The following is a 22,810-nucleotide window of genomic DNA, read 5'->3' on the forward strand; positions in this document are numbered from 1 at the left end:
ACTAAAGTTGATTGTTTTTGCAAAGGATTTATCATGAACACTGTCCTCCTAATGAATTCGACCCCTGGATTCAATCATAGTTCATGGTGCTGCTTGGCAGTCTATTCTTGGGTGCGTAAATGTCAGTACTGTCCGATATCTGAGACACTTCTTTGCTCAAGATATGTACCATATTTTCGTTTAAAAAACACCCAGATTTCATGGAAAACGTCATCTAGTTTGAACAGAGCACTGGTAAGGGGGAGCAAACTATTAAAGATTTACATAAGAGAGAAATGATATTCAAGTGATTTTGTAACAGTTCCTATGGCATATTATTTCATACGGTAACTTTGTAATCGCCGATATTAGTGCTCTCGTATCCGACACCACAAGAATCAAAGTTGAATCAAAGCTTTAGTATCACCTGATCTTTTGTACGAATGCTTGAGCATGATAATATGGAAGTTCCGGAGAAAATGGCAATGATCATGGGATGAGTTGATATCTGTCCAAAAACAGAGTCTGTCCGAAAACTACAACAGTGAGTGTATGCAACAGTGTTTTCTCCAGGTTTCCAGGACAGGGGGGGATTGTCCCCCCTTCCATCAAATTTTGGGGGGATCTGGTTCAAAATGGGGGGGACAGAACAATTTCATTTTTTAAATCTGCATGTGAGTGATAATGATTGTAACTTATTAAAACACAAGTCGACAACACTTTTAGGTGATCATACATAGAATTTACATTTATTTCAATCATTCATGTATCTGTTTGTCTTGAACTCAACACAACAATAGTCTTGTCAATGTCATTACTTGTACATTACTAATAAAGACGTTTTTGTTTTCATTTTGTTCCAGGTAAAATGACAGGTTCATCATTTATTGATTGTAATACGAACTAATAAACAACATGATTTTTCCATATGATGACAGACAGTCCCTATTTATATTATTCACATTCAGTATTATGTTCCATTACATGGCTAGCACAGTCACATAGAAAAAATCCTCCTTGATTTGTGACACCTCTCCATAGCTTCAAGTTCAGGGCTTTCTCTCCATCAAACTCAAGAAGAGGTGGTCCCTCAATTAATATTGCTAGCAGTCTGTTTAAGGAATGTTCTTCTAGTCTGTTTCTCAATGATGTTTTCACTTTATTTTGTGCAGAGAAACCTCGCTCACAAATTGCTGTGTTGACTGGTAACACAACACAGATCTTTGCTAGTTTTATTAAATTTGGCACTGTATCTTTATGGTTAGCATTGATAAATCTCCACAGTGTAATAAACTTATCTCTAGGATATGCTTGTTGTAATACCAATGGCTTTATTATTGCCCACTCATTCCTTGTTTCATCTGGGACTATGACTGGATGACAAACTTCCCCTGCTTTGTTTACTTTCTGTACACCATAATGAGAGATTAATAAAATCTCTAATTTGTCATTACCATACTGTGGTAATTGATTACATGGAATAAAGGATAAATCTCTCATCCCCAAAATATCAAAAGCAGACACTACCCCAGTACCCTCAGAGGGAAATCTGGTCTCAATGTTATCAATCAGATTACACAAGAATAACTGCTTTACTTCCTGTACAAGATTGACCTGCTTAGATTTGTTTTGCAGTTTGTGTCCCATTAGCATATTATCGCTATTTATATCTTCTGTGAACTTGCTGTCATAAAACCCCTTGAGGTTACATCTTTAATTTGTTTCAGCTGGTCTATTGTTGTACAGACCGTTGGTTTTATTGCTGCAATATCGATTTCATCTTTCTGAAAAATCAAGTTCAGCCGGGTGACGATTGGAATGACATCCATGAGAAAATACAGTATTGCCGCGAACTTGTATTGCGTTAATTTAGTATGTAGTCCGATGGCTTTTGGATCTTTTTTCTTATCTTGACCGTCGAAGTAGGTCACGAGTGCATTCCATGATCGGTACACCGTTTGTAATGCGTCATAGAACGCAAATCACCTCATGAATTTCCTTCACCTTGAGACGTGGACTTTGAAGCATTTCTTCCACTTCTCTGAGAAGGGAGGAACGTAACGAGGACTGCTTAAAATAATAAAATAAACTGGTCAGAATATCTTTGTATTCCTTCAAATACGGGACACTTGATGCTGCTTGACTTGTACACAAAGCGAGACGGTGGGCGACAGTGAATATTTATAAGGAATGGGCTTACAGCCTTCAACTTGGCACTAACTCCATTTTTAGCACCAGTCATCACCGAGGCCCTGTCACTTCCTAAACCGATCATCTTCACCGTGTCTAGGTTGTTATTATTTACAGCACTGATCAATTTATCGGTCAAAGACGATGCATCCTTTTCCACAATGTGTAGATCTCCGAGGAAATGTGACTCAACATCAGAGTTTTCGGTCACATTTCTCACATACAGGACGAGTCGACCAGTGACTGAAATATCGGTACTTTCATCGGTTAAAATGCTAAAATATTCACTTCCGTCATAATTGTATCAGTGATCGCTCGCTGTAATTCTTCGGCCATGGTATGTGATCGATATGATGCATTTCCATCGACACCAAGATTAGTAACTCGTTCACAACCAGCAACTTTTAATAAATCGAGAAGTGAAGCATATTTATCAGTAGCCACAGCTTCCTTCGCCAACCAATATACGGCTTTCATGGCAACCAGCACTGCATCCTGCTTTTGAGTCATCGCATTTGAAACAACTGTTTGTAGATTGGACCGTAGACTAATGTCTGATAAAGCGGCTTGGTGTTTGCCGCTCTGCACGTGTCATACCAATGTGGACATCTTATAGTTTGCGCATCCTCTTTCTGAAGTAAACGGGTTGGTTTTACCAGCTCCTCGGCAGATTTTACATCGCATACCATTTCCACCTTTAGGTTTTTCTAGCCATGAATACGTACCAAGCCACGATTCCTGCCACGTCGATTCTTTTTTTCTTTTTTTGGAAGTTTGATGTTCACTATCACCAATACCACCATCGCATTCCACCAACATTCCGCTATTGATACAATGACCACGGTAGGAATTACGTCATGTACACACACAAACCGATCATTGGTGAAGCTTTTCTTTTCATTGCAGACCCTCCCTCCCCGGCTGATAATATTAACACAGTGTTTTGCTTACAGAAACAACTGATGCAACAAGGGAGTGCTGAAAATAGACAACACATACATCGATTCGTTCAATCTCCAAGCCGTCCCTCAGACTTCGTGTAGTAGAATGCCAGATAATATGTACACGTCTAGTGCGCGACCTGGCGCGCAATGGGTATTTTTATAGGGACGCTCTCGTCTGTAAAATGCGAATCGCGCGTCCTGGAGAAAACACTGATGCAATGCACTGAAAAATTCTAACAGAACAAACATGGTGTTAATAAATAACTTGGATAATCGTGTTCTATACTTCGGTGTTAGCCAAAATTTTGAGTAGCCCCCCTTTCACTCCCTAGGTTTTGAGTAATGCCCCCCCCCCCTCCCCTTTCACTCACCCAATATTTGAGTGAACATCTCCCCCCCCCGGTCATAAATAATGACGGCTCCCTTGCAAGTAAGTACCCGCCACAATCCCATCCAGTTACCTGCACATGCCGTATCGCCCCAGAAACCAGAGGCACAGCCTATTCTGACTGTCTTCCCTGTTAGTGTTCCACTTGACCATCGAATAAAGCATGACGACGACGGTTGTTGCCATCGTGCATTGAATATTTTGACAAGATTCCGTGATCTGCAGACGACTGATGCCATGTTGGTGTCAAAGGTCGGGTTTTCCGAGTTGGAATCAACCATTTCAAAACTCAATGTTAGGACATGGGTTCGGGTGTGACGGATATTTAAAAGAGATGTCTTGTGTGTGACAATGCTGAAGTTCAATAATTTGCTGAAACATCTTTATTGTTGTTGGTGTTGTTGGTGTTGTTTTTGTTGTTTTGCTTTTACAAACAAAGCTTATAACTTTATTTTTTGAGGCCGTACTATACTGCACGCTATCAAAAAAGCCTCGTGAACCTTCCACAATATTCTATTCTCCCCTATGCAATAATAGTTTTCCCCAAAACATCGTGAAGTTTCGTGAACGTTCGCAAACAATCGTATAAAAACAACTGGGGAGTCAGACTGGAGGTAGTATTCGGACTTTCGAAGAGCTCTGCAGCAGACGTTACGGTAAGTGTATCGAACGATAAAATGTGTTAGCTTTGATTTATAGTATGACTCCACGTTATTACATATAACATTTATTCGGATATGCATTTTTACGTGTGAAAAGTTATCGAGATGAAGAGAGTACAGCTGTAAATTAGAATTTCACTGCAAGGGGTGTCCCCTCAATCTCCACGTTTGTCTAGATTGGCCAAATCGCTGTTTCGTAGTCTGATGCTCGTGTTTGGTATTGTGACCGTGTGTTGATAAGACAGTTGCAACGGCGCAGAAATCTGAATGGAAACGACATTCAAAGCCCGGATTCATAGTCGGTGATGATACATGATGTCCCCCTATAACAGTAATACATCCATCGTGTTACAAAGGTGTACCCCCCGGAACGAAATTCAATGACACACGTACGTAGACGTTTACAGTGAAAGCGAGCTGATCGACTGACCTAAAAAAAATTGCTGACTCATATTGTCGTGAAACGTGAAACGAGGGGACCGACAAGATGAACAGTGCAATTATAACATAATTTGAAGATGCGATAAGCACTGGCATTGAAATGTAGTTATAGTTGGTTGTCATTCATTGTACTGGACACGTACAAGAAGATCTAGTGTGGGCTGTGACAAAATGAGGGAACTGTGTATTGAGTCAGCACTTTCGCGGATGATGACCGGGGATGTTGATTCATTTGATGGAAGTAAAGAAAAAATCCGTATGTAGTTTAACGAAGTTGTGATAGTTCATTAGTTGGTTAGAAATAGCCCCATGTATTTATTTATGCATGGTCACCAGAAAGATTATGATGAGTATATATAATAGACTATTAACAGAGCTGGCATGAGAATTCGTGTCGAAACCCCCACAGTCTGGATGCCAACTGTGTGAGTGAAGGTATAAATCGTAACGATACTGTATAGGAACTAGACTATGTGAGTGAAGGTATAAATCGTAACGATACTGTATAGGAACTAGACTAATACATCCATAGCTAGTTTTAACCAAATGACTTTCAAATTTACTGATCACTTAAGGGGGTGGGGTGACTGACCTTCATTGCCTCCTATTCAGCCCCGACACAGACTGAGCTGAGTGAGTCGACAGTTTTCAGTGAACAATAACACCACGTCAAGAGTCTCGCACACACGTAAACACACAATAATACTAAAATCAATATATGCCTAGTTATAAATATATTTAATGTGTGACTGTTCAGTATTAAATATTGTAAATTTTAATTAAAGAGTGTACAATGTACATGTGTATGCCTCCCATTTTGGATTATCTTGTTAATTTTGACATCAAGATTATTCTTAATGATTTTGGAATCAAAATGCTGAGTCGGCACTTTTCTTCCAATGATTTTCTTTGAAACAAATAATAAAATGTATAATTTAACTTGTGCTTACATGAGTCAGTTCACCATCTTTACAGGTAAATGAATGTGTTGTTTTGAAAGAAAACAAATATTGTAAATTCTAATTATAAAATGAATATGCCAGTAGATTTATGTCACTGTATGAGAGATGTTTTGTAAGATAGATGTAGAACTGACAAATTAGGTACTCTAAGAGGGGATCATCAACATGGATCTGTAGAATATCATGTGTGTCTTTTCTAGGAGCAATTCCATGTACACAAATCAGATTTGAAGTATTGTTGAGAAAAGTGAAGGAATGATTGAAATATGCTGCTTGACCAAAGTAAGTGAATGTATTAGTTTTGTTGTGTGCAAGTGGTGCAACCTTATTTTGTTCTCTGTTTTTTGTATACATACAGGTGAGAAGACCCACTCTGTTAGGTTGTTGATATTTTTTGGTCTTGATGTTTAAGCCACTTGCACAAACATTACTTCTCCAGTTGGGCAAACCCAAGATCCGTGACAGTTTCCTTATCCTTAGTGTGTTGTCTTTACACAGAAGCCGAACATTTGCTGACCCTCAAGTCAACATACATCGAGAATTTCATCCAACTTTAAGCTACCAGTTTAAGTTTACAGCCAATAATTCAAGTATGACTTCAAGAACTATTCAGAAATCCATCCTTAGTGTGGAGCAAGCTGAAGGTGTTGGTGCTAGAGTAAGAAGAAGCATTGGAAGACCAGAGGTAAAAAAAAAGAAAAAAAAGACTCTTACCTGAAAATAGTATATCGATACAATCTCTCAACATATGTAGCACTGAACATTTTGCACACCTGTGTGGGTCACTGTCTTTTTGATACAGTCTCTCAACATATGTAGCACTTAACATTTTGCACACCTGTGTGGGTCACTGTCTTTTTGATACAGTCTCTCAACATATGTAGCACTTAACATTTTGCACACCTGTGTGGGTCACTGTCTTTTTGATACAGTCTCTCAACATATGTAGCACTTAACATTTTGCATACCTGTATGGTCAGTGCCTTGTATATACCATAGGTAGACATAGTTATTTGTAACACTGCATGCTATCTCATTTCATAATATCCATCCGTGTTGAATGTTGAAGTGGGTGCATTAATGAAGGTCAAATTGCCCACAGTTGAAATCAAAAGTGGAATTTCTGCTAGAAAGTATTCCCAATTACCACTTTAATGGCTTCAAGTCGCCCAGAATTATGTATAAAAATATTGAATCAATGTATAACAACTAGTAAATATAATCTGACTTTTCCGTATGTTTTTCACAGTTGAGAAGCTTTGACCCATTCTTGATGCTTGATGAATTCAAAGTGGGAAAACCAGCTGGTTTCCCTGATCATCCACACAGAGGATTTGAAACAGTCACTTACATGTTACATGGTGCTGTTGATCATGAAGACTTCGCAGGACATGCTGGCACTATCAAAGCAGGAGATTTACAGGTAAGAACTTACATATGAACAATTACCAAACAGAACCTCAGTTATATGTAACAGAACTTTAATAGTTATAAGTTCTGTCATCATACTTGTATGCTATTGTCCCATACTATTTCAGCATAAATTATGTTATTAAACATAAATTTTTACAATGTAATGTTTTGGTAATAATTAAAGTAGATGACAATAGAACATGTACACCAGTGATTTTCATACATATTTTCCCTACTTTAAGTATGGTGATAGTAATATTATTAAACACAATTAAATTTGTATAATATAATACGGTGATGATTATTGTAACACTAGATAACATCAGAATTTGTACACATTCCCTTGCATTATTGTTGCCCACAATTTTAGCAAATAAAAGTAATATCATTAAAAGTACTAGCGTAACATATGTACAATTATTGAATTGCAGTGGATGACAGCAGGCCGAGGTATTGTTCATGCTGAGATGCCACATGGTGAAAGTGAATGCCATGGATTACAATTATGGGTGAACCTGAAAAAAGCTGAGAAATTAGTTGAACCTAATTATCAAGAACTCCTTGATAAGGATATACCAAAGAAAACGGAAAATGGAGTGACAGTAAAGGTCATAGCTGGAGAATCCATGGGAATCAAGGTATTATAGTTCACACAACAAGATTTGATGAAATATTATATTGGTCGATAAACATTTAAAATTATCACATATGATGCCTAGCAACAAGACCATACCCATTCCATTGGATAGATGGATAGGCAAGTGAATAACAATTCAAAAAATAAATATGTGGTGTTTAGCAACAAGGCCATTCCAAATAACAACAGTCAAATGATGGCATATATGGCATAGATTATATCAACAGGGGTGCATAGGCAATTGAATAAAAATTCATAACATGATCCTCAGACCAATATAGAGAACAGACTAGAAATGCCTTTAGTATTAGGTGTGAATGAGATGCTTAATCCCTCTTCCTACTGTCACTATCTTCCTTCAAGCATGCCTTTTGTTTTACACTCTCTCTGAATACTGCCAAACGTTGTGCAAAATGATACTTCGGGTCTTTATGTTTTTTTTGTAATTACTACACTTAGACTCTATTACCTTTACTTGTAGCCCATTAGTTTTTTTTTCTTCACCACTTGGTAAGTGGTGCATCATCGATCATATTGTTGAAATGGTCATCCTTGTTCTCTGAGTCATAAAAGTCAGTTCCTAAAAAATTTCATTCCATTCACAGTCATCAAAAGCTATCATTTAACTGTCGAAATCAATGTCAACAAACGTGTTTGGTAGCCTGATACAACTACAAGTACACATTATGCATGTATACTATACTATAGTACATACACAGGAACACGTTTTGAGATGTCTGACACACTATCAACATCCGGTTGGGACAGATCTCTGGCCCTTGCTGCAATAATTGTAGTGTCTGCTCTGATTTTGAGGGGTTTTTCTTCTGTTTTTGTGTTTTTTTCTGTTCCAATGTTTAACTGGAAGCAAACATTACAATTCCTCTGATGTTAACCCAAATAGATGAGATCATGCCGAAAATGTGAGTGAGATGTCAGCATACTGTCCTTTTCAAAATACTGCATTTGCTGATTTTGATGGAAATTGGGGTACCTCTGAACACATATTGGGTCTTGAAAGCTCTGTAATTAAAGTTGAGTTAGGAAATGTCCGATTTTTTTGGCAGGTAAGGCATAATTTAGCAGAAAAATCCACCCAACTTTGCGATTCATATCTGAATCGCTTCTATTTGTGTTTACGCTACAGGAATTGTACCCATTTGCTTCCAGTTAATCAGTACGAAAAAAGTACAAAAACTGAAGAAAAAGGCCCTCAAAATCATGTCACAATTATTGCAGCTACTCTGGCCCAAATATCGCATTACTTTACATGATCAAACGTAACATTATGAGTTCGTAAATAAACAACAGCCCCTAATTAAGATTAAAAATTATCGTTAAAGGAAATAATCACACCAAGGGAAAAGCCACATTTCTAGTCTGTTCTCTACAGTGGTCTGAGTATGAACATATGCCGAGCAAGAATATTACCAAGCCATATGACAGTCAAATGATGGTGTATATCACATAGATATCAACAGGGATGGTTAGGCATGGTGATAAATGAATAATTCATAAAATTGACATATAGGACAAGATACACCCCATAGCAAACAATATATTGGTATTGGTAACAACAGGGATGGATAGGCATGCGTATATATTTACATCTATAACTTCTTTTTAAATTGTCTCAAATTGTACAGTTTTGCTACAATGCCTTTGGTGCTAGTTTTTAAATCAAGTTTTAAAATTAGACATATATTACATTAAGAGAAGATGATCTCAAGTGAAAGTAAAAATGTCTTGCTTTATGATGACCTAGCTGTATTTTCACATTGATTTCTTTTTACTTGACAGTCTGCAGTGAGAACTAGGACACCAGTGTATTACCTTGACTTTGTACTAGACAAGGGTGCCAAACTGAACCAGGCAGTACCTAATGGATGGAATGCCTTTGTATACACACTCACTGGTAAAGGGACATTTGGTAAGTATGATGTAGTTTGTGAAATAGATGAAATTGGTCCATATTTTCTAACAAACCGCACCAGACAGAATTAATGAAAAATTAATAATGTACATGATTTTGTATACAATTACACATAATTATCTGCAATATAATGCATATTTTGATATAATTGCATAATTGTATTACAGAGACACAACATTTACCCCATGGCACATAGTGAATTTTGTATCACTGTGTACTATAATGGTTTTGATATTATTACTTGCAGGCCCTTCCGGTGACCAAAAGGTCGTTGAACCACATCACACTTTAGTTCTGTCAAAGGGGGACTGTTTTGAAGCTGAAAATAAGGTAAGATCTAAGTGTCATACATTGTTTGAAATTATATTATAATATCATAACTAGGCAAAGCCCATAAGCTCACGCAGGGTAGATTCATTTGTGACCGGCTGCCTGGGCCAGGGTTGATACACTTGATTTGGGTCATTTTCCAGGGGTATTGACCATCAAAATTTATTTTATTGAATGACAACTAATTCTCTGACATGGACGAGAAGTAAAGCAAGTCAACACTCTATGCAGTTGTTGGTTTCAAAAACCATTATAGCCATTAGATTAATATTGTTCATTTTCAATCAGCCAACTTATCATAGACCATCCACCAACGTACGTTGGTCTTTGGACAATTCAACTCGATGATTTAGGAATGTTACTGTACCAACAAACATAGGAAAGTAGATATTCTTTTTAAAACATGTAAAAAAAAAACAATTATCGACAATATAAATATCAAAACCACACTTCCACGACCCGGAAATTAAACTGCGCTATGTCATCAGTGGTCCGTATCGCGTACCGCCGTGCATAACTTCCAAATAGTGTAACAATTTCTCCTTGAGGTACAGTGATGCCTCGATACTCGTTACAATGTTACGATAATCGTGCCAACAGGCCTACTGTTACAATATTGCAATGCATGGTGATGTTATGTCGCCTATGATATACGATGATACGGTAGCGCGTGGAGAATGCACGTAGAGTTACGGAGTATATGGAAGGCGCATGCGTAGTCAGTGCGCGCCGCAATGCATCATTGGGAGAACCACCAATTTTTTTCGAATAGTATATACGACGCGCATGCGTACTAGTCATTGAGCCGCTTCGCAGCAGCTTCGCTGCCGCTGCGCGAGCGATAATGATTATTTCTTGAAACATATTTGCTAGAGGTATTTTATTAATAGATTAAAATGTGTAGTAACTGAATTATAAAGTAATGTATCATGATGAACAGGAAGTTTGTATTACAGTGTTGATTGAGTTATGAGATATGTGATATGAGCATGTCATTAACAAAATCTATTAAATGGTTTTCATTGTACAAATACATTTAAACATATTCTAGATAATGATATTTTTTTCATCATTATGTTTTGAACATAGACAGTAAGAAGAGTACAATTCCGCAAGCTTGTTCCATTTTTGTAATAGATGTCATATATCATAGGGGTACTTGTATTTGATACTAAGACTTAAGTAATAAGAATGAAGTTAGTTGGCCATAGCAATTCATTTATTTTGAATTACTGAAATTTAGTGTTGACATTCATTTTGTTGTTAATTGTTAAAATTCTGTAATCTTTCATTCTTTTAAATCATTAGGGTGATGAAGTTCTTCACTTTGTGTTGATTGCTGGTGAGCCAATTGAACAGCCGGTCTCCCAATATGGTAAGTACAAAGTTAATAAATCAAGAAATTATGTTTAGCAGTGTATACTATTATAAATCAATGTCATTAAATCTGTGAAAATCACTAAATACTGTGTACAATGGCAACAAATTGATGTTCATACAATGTAGTTTGAAAGAAAGACTGTTAAGCAACACAGAAGTAGGTAAAATCAACATAAATTCCCCAGTCATTGTACAGGTGTTCCCAAGCAAAATGATTCGTTAGCTATAGATTATGTCAGTAACTATGCCTGTGTTACCTGATTTCATCCTTTCTGTTACCATGGTTCCCTAACACAGCAAAAATCATGGATACATGTATGTTGAAAGTTTGTACATGTTAATTTAAAATGATCAACATTTAAAAATAAATCAACACTTTTCTCGTGACATGAAAGTACTTGTGTAGAAACCAGTCCATAACTAGTGTGTACAAATCAGAATGTATGCCACGTCTAATAAGTTTGACAGTAACTTATCCAGCACATGATACAAACGTGTTGACATTTAATCACATTCTAGGAATTAAAAAGGGGATTGTTAATTTTGTCTCTCTGCAGGCCCATTTGTCATGAACACGAGAACAGAGATAGAAGAAGCTATCAATGACTACCGCAGTGGAAAGAATGGATTTGAGAAGGCGCATTCATGGAAGTCAAAGATTGGGAATTAAGAATAGCAAGCAAAACAACTGTTGCAGGCTAAACTTGTAACTGGAGTTTAGTATGGAACATCTTTTAGTTATCTTTCAAAAGTGTTTAGTTTGCATGTTCATTTTACTGAAGCATCATAGTTGTCACCATTATGAAAAACCCACAAAAGTTATGGACTATATTTTCTCTAAATACTGAATTCTAGTCAGTCTTTCATGATTGTTATTTTGACAGAGAGATATGCTGCATGTACAATGTATATTATCACAAAATGATTGCAGAAAAGTGTTAGAATCAATTATCTCACCCTTTTCACATAAAGTAATAGGAAATACACAATTAACCTATTTTTGTAACTTACCGTGCTAGGATCCATATACATACATACATACATACATACATACATACATACATACATACATGTATTAATAGAAAGTTGAAGAATATTTATCAATGTGTTTTGTAACATACTAAGTCACATGTTTACTGGAGGGTCAAACTTTCACAGGTAAATTATACATCATACGATGCACAGCATGTAAAATAATTTGGTACTAGTGGTGATAGATTTTAATATTGAATATTTTATATGTCATATTTTATAGGTTTCTTGTTCCAAGTGTGTGTTGTTTTAGAGATGAAGTTCTAGCATATTAACAAAGGGTATGAACATTCTTTTTATTTTACACTGAAAAAGAGACTGTACTGATACTGTAAGAGGGATTACATTTAAGTTGATTTCAATGATAAATCTGGTAAATTACTGTTGTTTACAATACTCTATCATTCTCATTTCGGACCTATGGTTTTACAGGGTACAATACTGATTTTTTTCCTATGAAAACAAATAATGAAAGTATTTTAATTGATGAGGACATGTCAAACAAGTTAAATAAAATCACTACACACAATTGAGAAAATCTTTGTTCTTTGTTTAATTTGTAAGCTTAGAATGAAGGTTTTGCCTAACCTTGCCAATGCAGAAAGAAATTACTATAAAGTAGAAAATTGTATCCAAGATTTCCATTGGGTATTTGTTTTGTTTTGTTTTGTTTTTGTCATTTCAAGTAACCTAACAATTATTATATTCAGCATTTGTTATGTGTTGGCTTTATACCACATTGCTTGGATATATTTTATTAGTATATTTATAGGAAGCCTAGCACTATAAAAGCACATTTACAGTAAGGGATACTACAGCGCCTGTTTCTTTCAAATCATGCACATTTTGCAGTAATGTCATGTTATGTCTGTACATTTGAAGTCATAATAGAGTGACTCTTGAATATTACATGTACACTTTGTAGAGAATGTTTTCACCTTTCACATGCATAGTTTTACACTTTGAAAAGATTGAAATTAAGAGAGAAAAAAACGTCTTTTTCTGTTGATAGCTATTGTATGAAAGGCCAAGATATTTTAAGATAAGGTTCATGTAACATTAGACGTTTACAAGAACATTTCTAGACTTCCTGTAAGAAGTATGTTTTGTACGCAATAAAACAATGAGTTAACTTTTCTCAAGCTTTACCACCTCATGTAATGTTAACTGATGCCATTCAACAAAACTTCAATAAAATGACAAAATTGATTTCTCTTCTTTGTATGCATATCAACACTTATCTATATGTATAATAAAGTACTGTTCAATCAACAGTAAATCATGACTGTGATGTTCACTTTTTTAGCACAGTATGACATATATAAGTGATAGTGCTTAGGGATGCCAGCCCAGGATATCGATGGTGTCTGTCTGTGTCTGTGTGCATTTCTTCAAAACTTTATCAACTTCAGAAAGACACAGAAATGTTACAGCTCTTTGACTTAAGACATTTTGAAATGTTCTTTCATAATGATTTGTTCTTTGTTTTCTTCAATATTGATATATTCAGAAAGTACCTGAATTGGATGCATGATTCAAATACTATTGAAAAGAAAAACCTTTGTCATGCTAATACAAACAGGTCGTTTGATTTTCTCTCGGTGATTATCAGCAGATGGAAAGGTGAATGAGGCAGATAAGATTTGGTAGCACATACTTCCTGGCAACGGTGAGGGCGTCCTCAATGGTTGCACAGAATCCAGGGTTCTTTCAGATGAGTCAGCCTTACATGGATTCACTAATTATGCATTTTCACTCAAAACCAGCTCCGAAATTAGATCTTTACAAAAATCTAAATTATTAGTAGTCTTTATCTAAGTGGCAATATTTGCATAACGTTTCATGATTAAAGGGGAACACTACCAGGATATATGTGTATTTTCATAATTTTTGGGGTTCTGGAGTCATGTCGTGATATCATATCCCATTAATTTTTTGTGTAATACACCATATTTGAAACTTTATCTCACAATTTTTCTGACACTGGCCAAGTGTTGCCTTATGGGCCTTAGCATATATACATATTTATTCGAATGCACACTGAATAGTTACAACTATTCATTTAAGAAAAGTAAGATTCATTGAAGGCATCATGAATGCACTACTATTACGATTAATATAATACAGAAATTGAGTGAGGGGGATGATTTCCAGTGGTACCTTTTGATTTAAGAATTTGTAAGAGAATGATGTAATATACTTATATAGGTTGAATAGACGAAGCGTTTAATTTGAGATCGCCCAGTTCATTATGTTGATAGGTTGATTTGATTTAATGAAAGCGAGATAAATTATAATAAATAAAATAGATAAACATTTTTTTCTTTTATTGAGATCAAGACATAACATGTCTCCCAAAGTAGATTTTTGAACAGTTGTTTAAGCTTATAATTTCTGTATTTAGTTTCAAAGAATTTGTTGTATTTTTCACTGTTTTAACAGTAAATTTGTTGTTGGTGTTCTTATATACCCACATGAAGGCACAATTGTGCAATAAAGTTATTATATTATTTAACACTTAATTGACTGAGATGAGTTGTAATGTCTCACATTTTTTTATTTTCAAAATTTTTCATATATTTCCATTATCACTGTCGCAAGCCAGAGCACAATTTTTTTGCTCACTCAATGAAACATGCATCGCTGCCGTAAAGAGGTTGTGGTTTACGATAATATACGATAATATACATGTAAGCAGAAGTTAGTAAGCTTGTCTTTTCCGCCCCCCCCCCCCCTGTACTCCCATGGTGTACGTGTATGTGCGCATGCCACCCAGTTGGTTCACTTTTCACGAAAAAATCCCTACTAAACATGGGTCGACTGTTCATCTGCAAATTCCCCAATCATAGGTACGGTACAGTCTGGACATTCGTCTGTGCAGCCTATTTGCGCAATATTTATCGTGCATTATCGTTGAAATCCTACTTTGGGCTACTAGAGATATTCATAGAATTTGATGTTTGTTTTTTTAGAGTTTGTATCTTTAAATACAATATGACAAATTGTAACCTTATCAAGTTCTTAATCCTGGTCTTGGTAGCGAGTTGACCGGTGTTTGGCGTAGTGGGTAAGGAAAGATAACCAGAGTCGTAGAGTATACTCAAAACACTACATTCTTTATTGCTACATGTGGTACACTAAAGTTACAAGCCAAGGATAATGAATAACCCAACCCCTAATTAATATTCATGTACTGCTCACGAATAGTAATGTAATGGAATAGGCAGGGCACATGTCACATACCTCCCCCCTTCTTTTGATGAAAACTGGGTTCTTCATCATAAAGGCAGTAACCTAAATTACATAACACTACTGCTATTCCATGTTGGTCAAGCAGGATAATATAGATCTGAGTGTACACAGGGTCACGCTAATGTCGTGCCAAAATACACCCAGTGGTAAGATTGTACTATTGTATCATAGCCTGCTCAACCTCACACATGCTAATTACTCGCACTCTATCTCACATAACTCATGCCATGCCCTGCATAGTGCATCAGCATTCTCATTATCAATTCCCCATTTTATGCCGTATGGTGAACTGATGTGTTACCTGATATACCACCTAACCATGTTCATCATCAGTAGCTGAACGGTTTTCCCCTTCAACCTGACTGTCACCAATGGTGTATTCATCACTGGTGCCAGTACTATGACCAACCTGCGGAACCACCAGGTCCTCTATTGGTGTTGCCATAACACTGGAGGCTAGTTCACTCTCTCTTACTTTAGCCTCCTTTCCATCAATTGCTTTCTGTTGTTGTCTGCTGACAATTAAAGACCATGTCGCATTTTGGCTTCCCTTCAACTTTATAGTTTCATTACCCAGCAAAATATCGTAGGGTATACCTTCCCGCACACCAACTCGTAATGGTCCAGAAAATGCCTCGCATTGAAGTTCAATGATAGCCATTGGTACTATCACTTCATGTGGGCCAAAGTAAACAGGAGTGTATGCATTGGGTATGTATGTCCCATGCTGTGCTACACTGGGCTTCACTATACTTAGATTACAGCCAGTATCCCGTAGGATTTGGAATGACTGCCCTCCGACTTCCCCATCTATTGTGAAAGGCGCAAACAAGTCATTTTCATCATCCCCCTGTACGTGTGCTGTATCTACTGCCATGCAGCATCCAGCATACTTAGCTTTACCTGCTGTCTCCTCTCCCTGTAATCTCTCTGGGCACACTTTCGCAAAGTGACCTCCCTTCTTGCAGATGTAGCAAGATTTGTCAGATTTACTCTGGTCAGATTGAGCAGCATGACTGGACTTGTGTCCCTCCCCATCACTACCATTCTGACTGTTTTCAGAGTTGCCTTCACTAGGGTCTGACAGATCCCTATAAGGTGTGTTACGAGCTGCAGTGTATGTCTCTGCCTGCCCTAACATTTCCTCAAGTGACTTTGGGCTTCTTTCCCGTAGCCACACTTGCAGATCTCTCGGAGCACATTCAACAAATTGCTCCCTCACTAACAGATCCTTAACACTTTCAGTGGAGGTCTTCTCCATTACCAACCACTGTGTCAGTGTCTCCGCGAGACGGTTACCAAACTCTGTCAGAGTTTCGTCAACTTTTCGCTTCATAGTACGAAATTGCACCCGGTATGCCTCCCCAGTCAATTCATACTTTTTATAAATTGCCGCTTTAATTGCCTCATAATTGTTGAAATCTCCAGGCGGTAGCCTAGAAAATGCGTCCTGTGCTTTCCCTGAAAGCATAGGTCCCAGTTTAATACCCCACTTCTCCTTTGGCCAACCGTAAGCGGTTGCCAACCCTTCAAAAGTGCGAAGGAAGGTGTCAATATTGTCACCCTCCTTAAACTGAGGAAGTTTTGCATTCCTTTCTACCACTTCAACTTCAGCTTTAGGTGAAATTGGAATTGATCTTGCCTCCAATTCCAATTTCTTAATTTCAAGCTCATATCGCTTCTGTTCCACTACTAGTTTCATTTCAGCTTCTTTCTCAGCTAAGCTGTTTAGGTGTCTCTCTCTTTCCATCATATGCTCATGCTCTATTCTCTCTTTCTCAGCTAATCGTTTCTCTTTTTCTAACTCATACTGTAGAGACAAAAGGTCTAGTTCAGTTCGAACGTCTTTTGTTTCAGCATCAGCGACAACCCCGTCCCCACTCCTGGGTTCAAACTTCCTCTCAAGTTTTATCCCATCCAAGTGATATTGTTGACTCATTGGAGTCAACAAGGGCATTGTCGGCCATGTGAGAGAGCCCCCATTACCTGGTGTGCCTTGTCTTTTGGTTGACATGACTACACAGGGTCAAACCACTTCAAACACAACAGACACACACCACAGGTTATACCAACAATATACTATCTTAACACTATGCTGCCACCACTATTTTACAATGGTATCACCCACTGTAAGTTTTATCCAATCCCCACAGATTAGATAAATATAGACTCGCCCTCAGCAACAGTATCACCCTACTGTCACACCCAGATCTTTACATATATTATTTCACTTAAATGAGGATGTTTTGCTTACACTAATCCCATTAATATGTTGTACCAACATACACCTATAGATAGCAACTCTGTTAACTGCTTGTCACTGAGATGTTTTTTCCGCTTAGCTTATGTAACTTTGTGTACTTACTTGGGTTTGGCTTACGGACTCACCGGATACGGTCCAATTCAAAGCATTCCAAAGTAAAAATTCACACACAGAAATGAAAGGAAAGGAAAAAAAAAATCTCAGAAAATTCAAATAACAATGTTATATGAATAAATACACAGAGTTCTCACGATAAAGTTCTTCAGCTCTCCAAAAGTTCACAGTTAGTCCACCTAATCAAGATTAAGTCCTCTCAACTGCAACCTCTGAGCAAGTTCTTTATCACACGTTGTACCTTGGATAACTATTTCCCTCTGACGATGAAGTCTTCTTTCAATGGTTCCAGATAGCAAACCCCACATGTGTTGTACTATCCCAAAGATTGAACGCCCTTCAATGGTCTTCCACTACTGTTCCACTGTGTCTCAGCTTTAGATGAGTTTCAAATACAGCTTCCGGCTTCTGTGACTTTACCACGTGTATAAGCTCACACCAGAATTCCACACAGTACTGTATTAAACTCCACCTCTTGACTGCAGACCAAACTACACCGAGTTTCTCAGCAAACAGCAGTTAATTTTCAGGATCACCAAGTTCTATGTTTTCATCCAATTTACAGCACTTCCTTATGAAGTATCTACTGACTCCGTTGGATTTATTAGTTTCTGTAGCAAAGTTCAGTTTTGTCCGTAGAGTGTACTCACTCTGGTTTCTTCACAATTCCATGAAAAGTCCGTCTTTCATGAAAAAATCCCAGCGCTGATCACCAATGTAACCTTATCAAGTTCTTAATCCTGGTCTTGGTAGCGAGTTGACCGGTGTTTGGCGTAGTGGGTAAGGAAAGATAACCAGAGTCGTAGAGTATACTCAAAACACTACATTCTTTATTGCTACATGTGGTACACTAAAGTTACAAGCCAAGGATAATGAATAACCCAACCCCTAATTAATATTCATGTACTGCTCACGAATAGTAATGTAATGGAATAGGCAGGGCACATGTCACACAAATATTATTATGAATAAGGCTGTCCGAGAAGAGAAAAATCCTGTCTATGTTCCGAAAGATTTACAATATTTTTATCGATTGATCACAGAGTGCATAGTCACTTATCCACGTGACATATTTTCGATACAAAAAAAATATACGTAAAGTGAAATATTCTTTGATGAAAAATATGTTTACACATAAACACGTGAAAATCAAATGGGATGAAGTTTATATCTGGAAAATACTTGAACCAGTTTTGTTTATTATTTATAAAACGTCGTGTAGGTATTATAATTCCTAGCTGATCAATGATGACTAAAACTGAATTATCGAAAATTTGAAATTTTGAATGTCATTTTATTTCATCGGTAAAAAATAATTCTGTGGCCAAATTTCGTGAATTTTCATAGTTATTAACTATGCGGTAAATTTTAGAATGATCCGTTTTGATCACATTTTACTTGCATACGGACGGAAAACGAGCCATTAAAACCTACAGTAGTCGGGATTACGTTGCACTAAATTTCTAAAAACAAACAAGGTTACATGTTCTGAGAGATATAGTTCAATATCATTGCATGGACAGATTTTACGTTGCAGGGCTTCATCGGTGTATGCTTTAATAACAAATCGAATGATGTATGTGACATGCTTAGCACGTACGTCTTTCTCTTGGCCCAGGCCATTTTACGAGAGGTATGTTTTTTCACGGAAGTGAAATTAAGAAATCTCAAAACGAACATCAATCAAACAAAACAGTATTATGAAAAATCTCACATAAAACTACGATTTTTGAAGCTACAAAACATGCGAGTTGGTCACTTGTAGATTGTACTGTGACCCAGAGTCGAGTTGGGTGTGGAATTGTGTCTTTCCCTACAATATGTAGCTAAACTCTATGTATTACTTATGGGAGCTAAACTAGATAAACACAGCTAAACTACATCGACTTTTAATAACGGATATACATCGTTCTAAATTTTAGAAAGTATCCGCTAAATAGTCCCACTGGTGAAAAAATATTTACATGTACAAGGATATATCCGCTAAATATCATTCTAAACTTTATAAACTGTACAAACTATCCCCTAATTAGACAGGTCGTCCCTGGTGAAAAAAAGTTTTACAAGGATATATCCGCTAATTATCGCATCTACATATCGTTCTAAACTTTTTAAACTTTATAAACTAGACGGGCCTTCGTGCACAACTCAAATATCATAACTGCATAGTATTGAAATTAACCTTTTAATAGAACCCATTCAAATGTGTATTTTGGTCATATGACTATGATAAAAGAAGAGAAACTTTGGAAGTGATGTCGATGTGTATGTACATGAAGATCTTTTTGTAGAAATGACAACATCTTGCAGTAAAACTTCACATATTTCAGCATAGCTCAGACCACTATATAGTCTTGCTGCTAGACGTTACGTTCGGGCTTTCTTCCGATACGATAACCGAACGAAGTTTGCAGTGAGGGTTGCCCATCCTCGATAGCGATGTTCGGTCGTGTGTCGTATTGTATCGGAAGAACATCCGAGGTCTAGCAGCTAGACTAACCACTATAGAGCTCAATACACAGGAAGTCTACCAGATTGTTTAAGATAAACAACTAATCGTTTCACACGATATCACAATAGCTAGCTAACAACACTAATTAATATGTTTGCACCACACGATGTTCGGATGAAATGTGTTGTGTCGACAACCACGGTAACAGTTGTTACCGTATACTCTTAGCTTTAGAAGTGCCAGTATGTCTGAGCATGGAAGTAGGGGTTCTACTTCCATGGTCTGAGGTGCACCTAACTACATGATCATGATGGACCACAGACAAGTAATTACTTCTCTGTGGTAATTACTTGTCTGTGGATGGACTGAGTAACAAATTATAATATTGTGGAATAATAAAATTGATGACGAAAATTAAGCAGCCTATGTTTAATTTTGATTGTTATTTTACTTGGAGCTGAAGGCTTAGGTAATGGATGAAAGTTTAAAAAAATAAAAACGTTGAACTTACACATGAAATCAGGACACCTGTATTTCAAATGTAAACAAATATAAACAAATAGAATAGAATAATGTGATGGTAGAATGGTGATTCTCCAACCTATATTAAAATGGAATAATACTCCTTAGTAACATTTGTAAACAAATGAGTTTCTTCTATTGCGGTGTATAATGGGAATAGAATAGAATAATTTGTTGGTAGAATGGTGATTATCCAACCTATATTAAAATGGAATAATACCCCTTAGTAACATTTGTAAACAAATGACTTTGTTCTATTGCAGTGTATGATGGGAATAGAATAGAATAATTTGATTGTAGATATAGATTGGTGATTATCCAACCTATATTAAAATGGAATAATACTCCTTAGTAACATTTGTAAACAAATGTGTTTGTTCTATTGCGGTGTATAATGGGAATAAAATACAATAATTTGATGGTAGAATGGTGATACTCCAGCCTATATTAAAATGGAATCATACTCCTTAGTAACATTTGTAAACAAATGTGTTTGTTCTATTGCAGTGTATAATGGGAATAGAATAGAATAATTTGATGGTAGAATGGTGATTGTCCAACCTATATTAAAATGGAATCATACTCCTTAGTAACATTTGTAAACAAATGTGTTTGTTCTATTGCAGTGTATAATGGGAATAGAATAGAATAATTTGTTGGTAGAATGGTGATTGTCCAACCTATATTAAAATGGAATCATACTCCTTAGTAACATTTGTAAACAAATGTGTTTGTTCTATTGCAGTGTATAATGGGAATAGAATAGAATAATTTGTTGGTAGAATGGTGATTGTCCAACCTATATTAAAATGGAATCATACTCCTTAGTAACATTTGTAAACAAATGTGTTTGTTCTATTGCAGTGTATAATGGGAATAGAATAGAATAATTTGTTGGTAGAATGGTGATTGTCCAACCTATATTAAAATGGAATCATACTCCTTAGTAACATTTCTCAACAAATGAGTTTGTTCTATTGCGGTGTATGATGGGAATAGAATAGAATAATTTAGTCGTAGAATGGTGATTATCCAACCTCTATTAAAAGGGAATAATACTCCTTAGTAACATTTGTAAACAAATGATTTTGTTCTGTTGCAGTGTATGATGGGAATAGAATAGAATAATGTGATGGTAGAATGGTGATTATCCAACCTATATTAAAATGGAATAATACTCCTTAGGGACCGGTCAGTTTCTCCAGCCTGGGGGGGGGGGTGGAATCTTAAATCGGGCCGACAAAAATTCACTGACCCCCCCCCCCTATCTGTAAAACCCAAAACAGGCTGACCCCCCTATCACTTAATTCTAAAACATGATGACCCCCCCCCCCCCCATATATGATATTCGCATGAGTGACAGGTATTTTTTGATCGTGACTCAGTGTGGACTGCTTGACTGTCTTGCATCTACTTTATAAGATCCTGGGTTAGCACTATCATAATTATAATTATTGACTACACAGGGTAAATATATTTGAAAATGAGTTTAATAGCATCTTGACAGTGAAAGGTAGGGGGACAGCTTGAGAAGGGAATATGTACAGCGGTCATGAGGGGTCCTAGGGGGTCTCCCCCTAGAAGCCCAGGAGGTTTTTAACTCTGAAAAGTCAATTTTGAGACTATTCAGACATTTTCAAACAATAATTTCCAAGCCTTACAAGACAACACCAACATGTAAAAAACAACTACATAGGGTTGAAATACTTTTGAAATATACTTTGATAGCATCTTGACAGTAAGAGGGGAAGAGCTTGAGACTGGGATATGTCCACCTCATGCGGGGGGTCTGAGGGGGTCTCCCTCTAGAAGCCCTGGAGGATTTTTACTCTTATAGCCAATATTTACGCTATTTAGACCCTTTAGCAATAACTTAATCCATGCTTTACAAGACAGCAAGTATCAGAAACTATTCT

The 22,810-nt window shown here is 36.7% G+C and overlaps 2 protein-coding genes across 7 annotated transcripts in view; one reads left to right on the forward strand and one right to left on the reverse strand.

Moving 5' to 3' along the window:
- LOC144438902 (uncharacterized) overlaps window positions 1-3,747 on the reverse strand; it is a 90,636-nt gene extending 86,889 nt beyond the window's left edge. For 4 of the 5 annotated variants that reach the window (XM_078128123.1, XM_078128126.1, XM_078128124.1 and 1 more), the window contains exon 1: window positions 3,575-3,747. In XM_078128123.1, coding sequence (XP_077984249.1) covers window positions 3,575-3,740 — 166 coding nt within the window. In that variant the 5' untranslated portion in view covers window positions 3,741-3,747. The remainder of the gene's footprint in view (window positions 1-3,574) is intronic. The other variant, XM_078128127.1, reaches the window with a different exon arrangement.
- A 291-nt stretch (window positions 3,748-4,038) lies between these two features.
- On the forward strand, window positions 4,039-13,570 carry LOC144438437 (pirin-like). Of its 2 annotated transcripts, none has more exons than XM_078127460.1 (8): window positions 4,039-4,157; window positions 5,925-6,251; window positions 6,816-6,989; window positions 7,411-7,617; window positions 9,417-9,546; window positions 9,797-9,879; window positions 11,188-11,254; window positions 11,817-13,570. In XM_078127460.1, the coding sequence occupies exons 2-8, from the start codon at window positions 5,970-5,972 to the stop codon at window positions 11,927-11,929; spliced, it is 1,056 nt and encodes a 351-aa protein (XP_077983586.1). In that variant the 5' UTR covers window positions 4,039-4,157; window positions 5,925-5,969; the 3' UTR covers window positions 11,930-13,570. The 2 variants fall into 2 exon arrangements, with proteins under 2 accessions (XP_077983586.1, XP_077983587.1); XM_078127461.1 differs by having other exon boundaries at window positions 4,049-4,157; window positions 6,065-6,251.
- The last annotated feature ends 9,240 nt before the right edge of the window (window positions 13,571-22,810 follow it).

The sequence above is a fragment of the Glandiceps talaboti genome, chromosome 8 (genome assembly GCF_964340395.1).
Source record: "Glandiceps talaboti chromosome 8, keGlaTala1.1, whole genome shotgun sequence".
In the NCBI taxonomy this organism is placed as follows: domain Eukaryota; kingdom Metazoa; phylum Hemichordata; class Enteropneusta; family Spengelidae; genus Glandiceps; species Glandiceps talaboti.

Bases quoted from the DNA above. Each gene is read 5' to 3' on its own strand.
- LOC144438437 (XM_078127460.1), top strand. From the start codon at position 5,970: ATGTTTAAGCCACTTGCACAAACATTACTTCTCCAGTTGGGCAAACCC. The intron at 6,252-6,815 runs GTAAAAAAAAAG...TGTTTTTCACAG, and splicing joins GAAGCATTGGAAGACCAGAG to TTGAGAAGCTTTGACCCATT. The intron at 11,255-11,816 runs GTAAGTACAAAG...GTCTCTCTGCAG, and splicing joins ACAGCCGGTCTCCCAATATG to GCCCATTTGTCATGAACACG.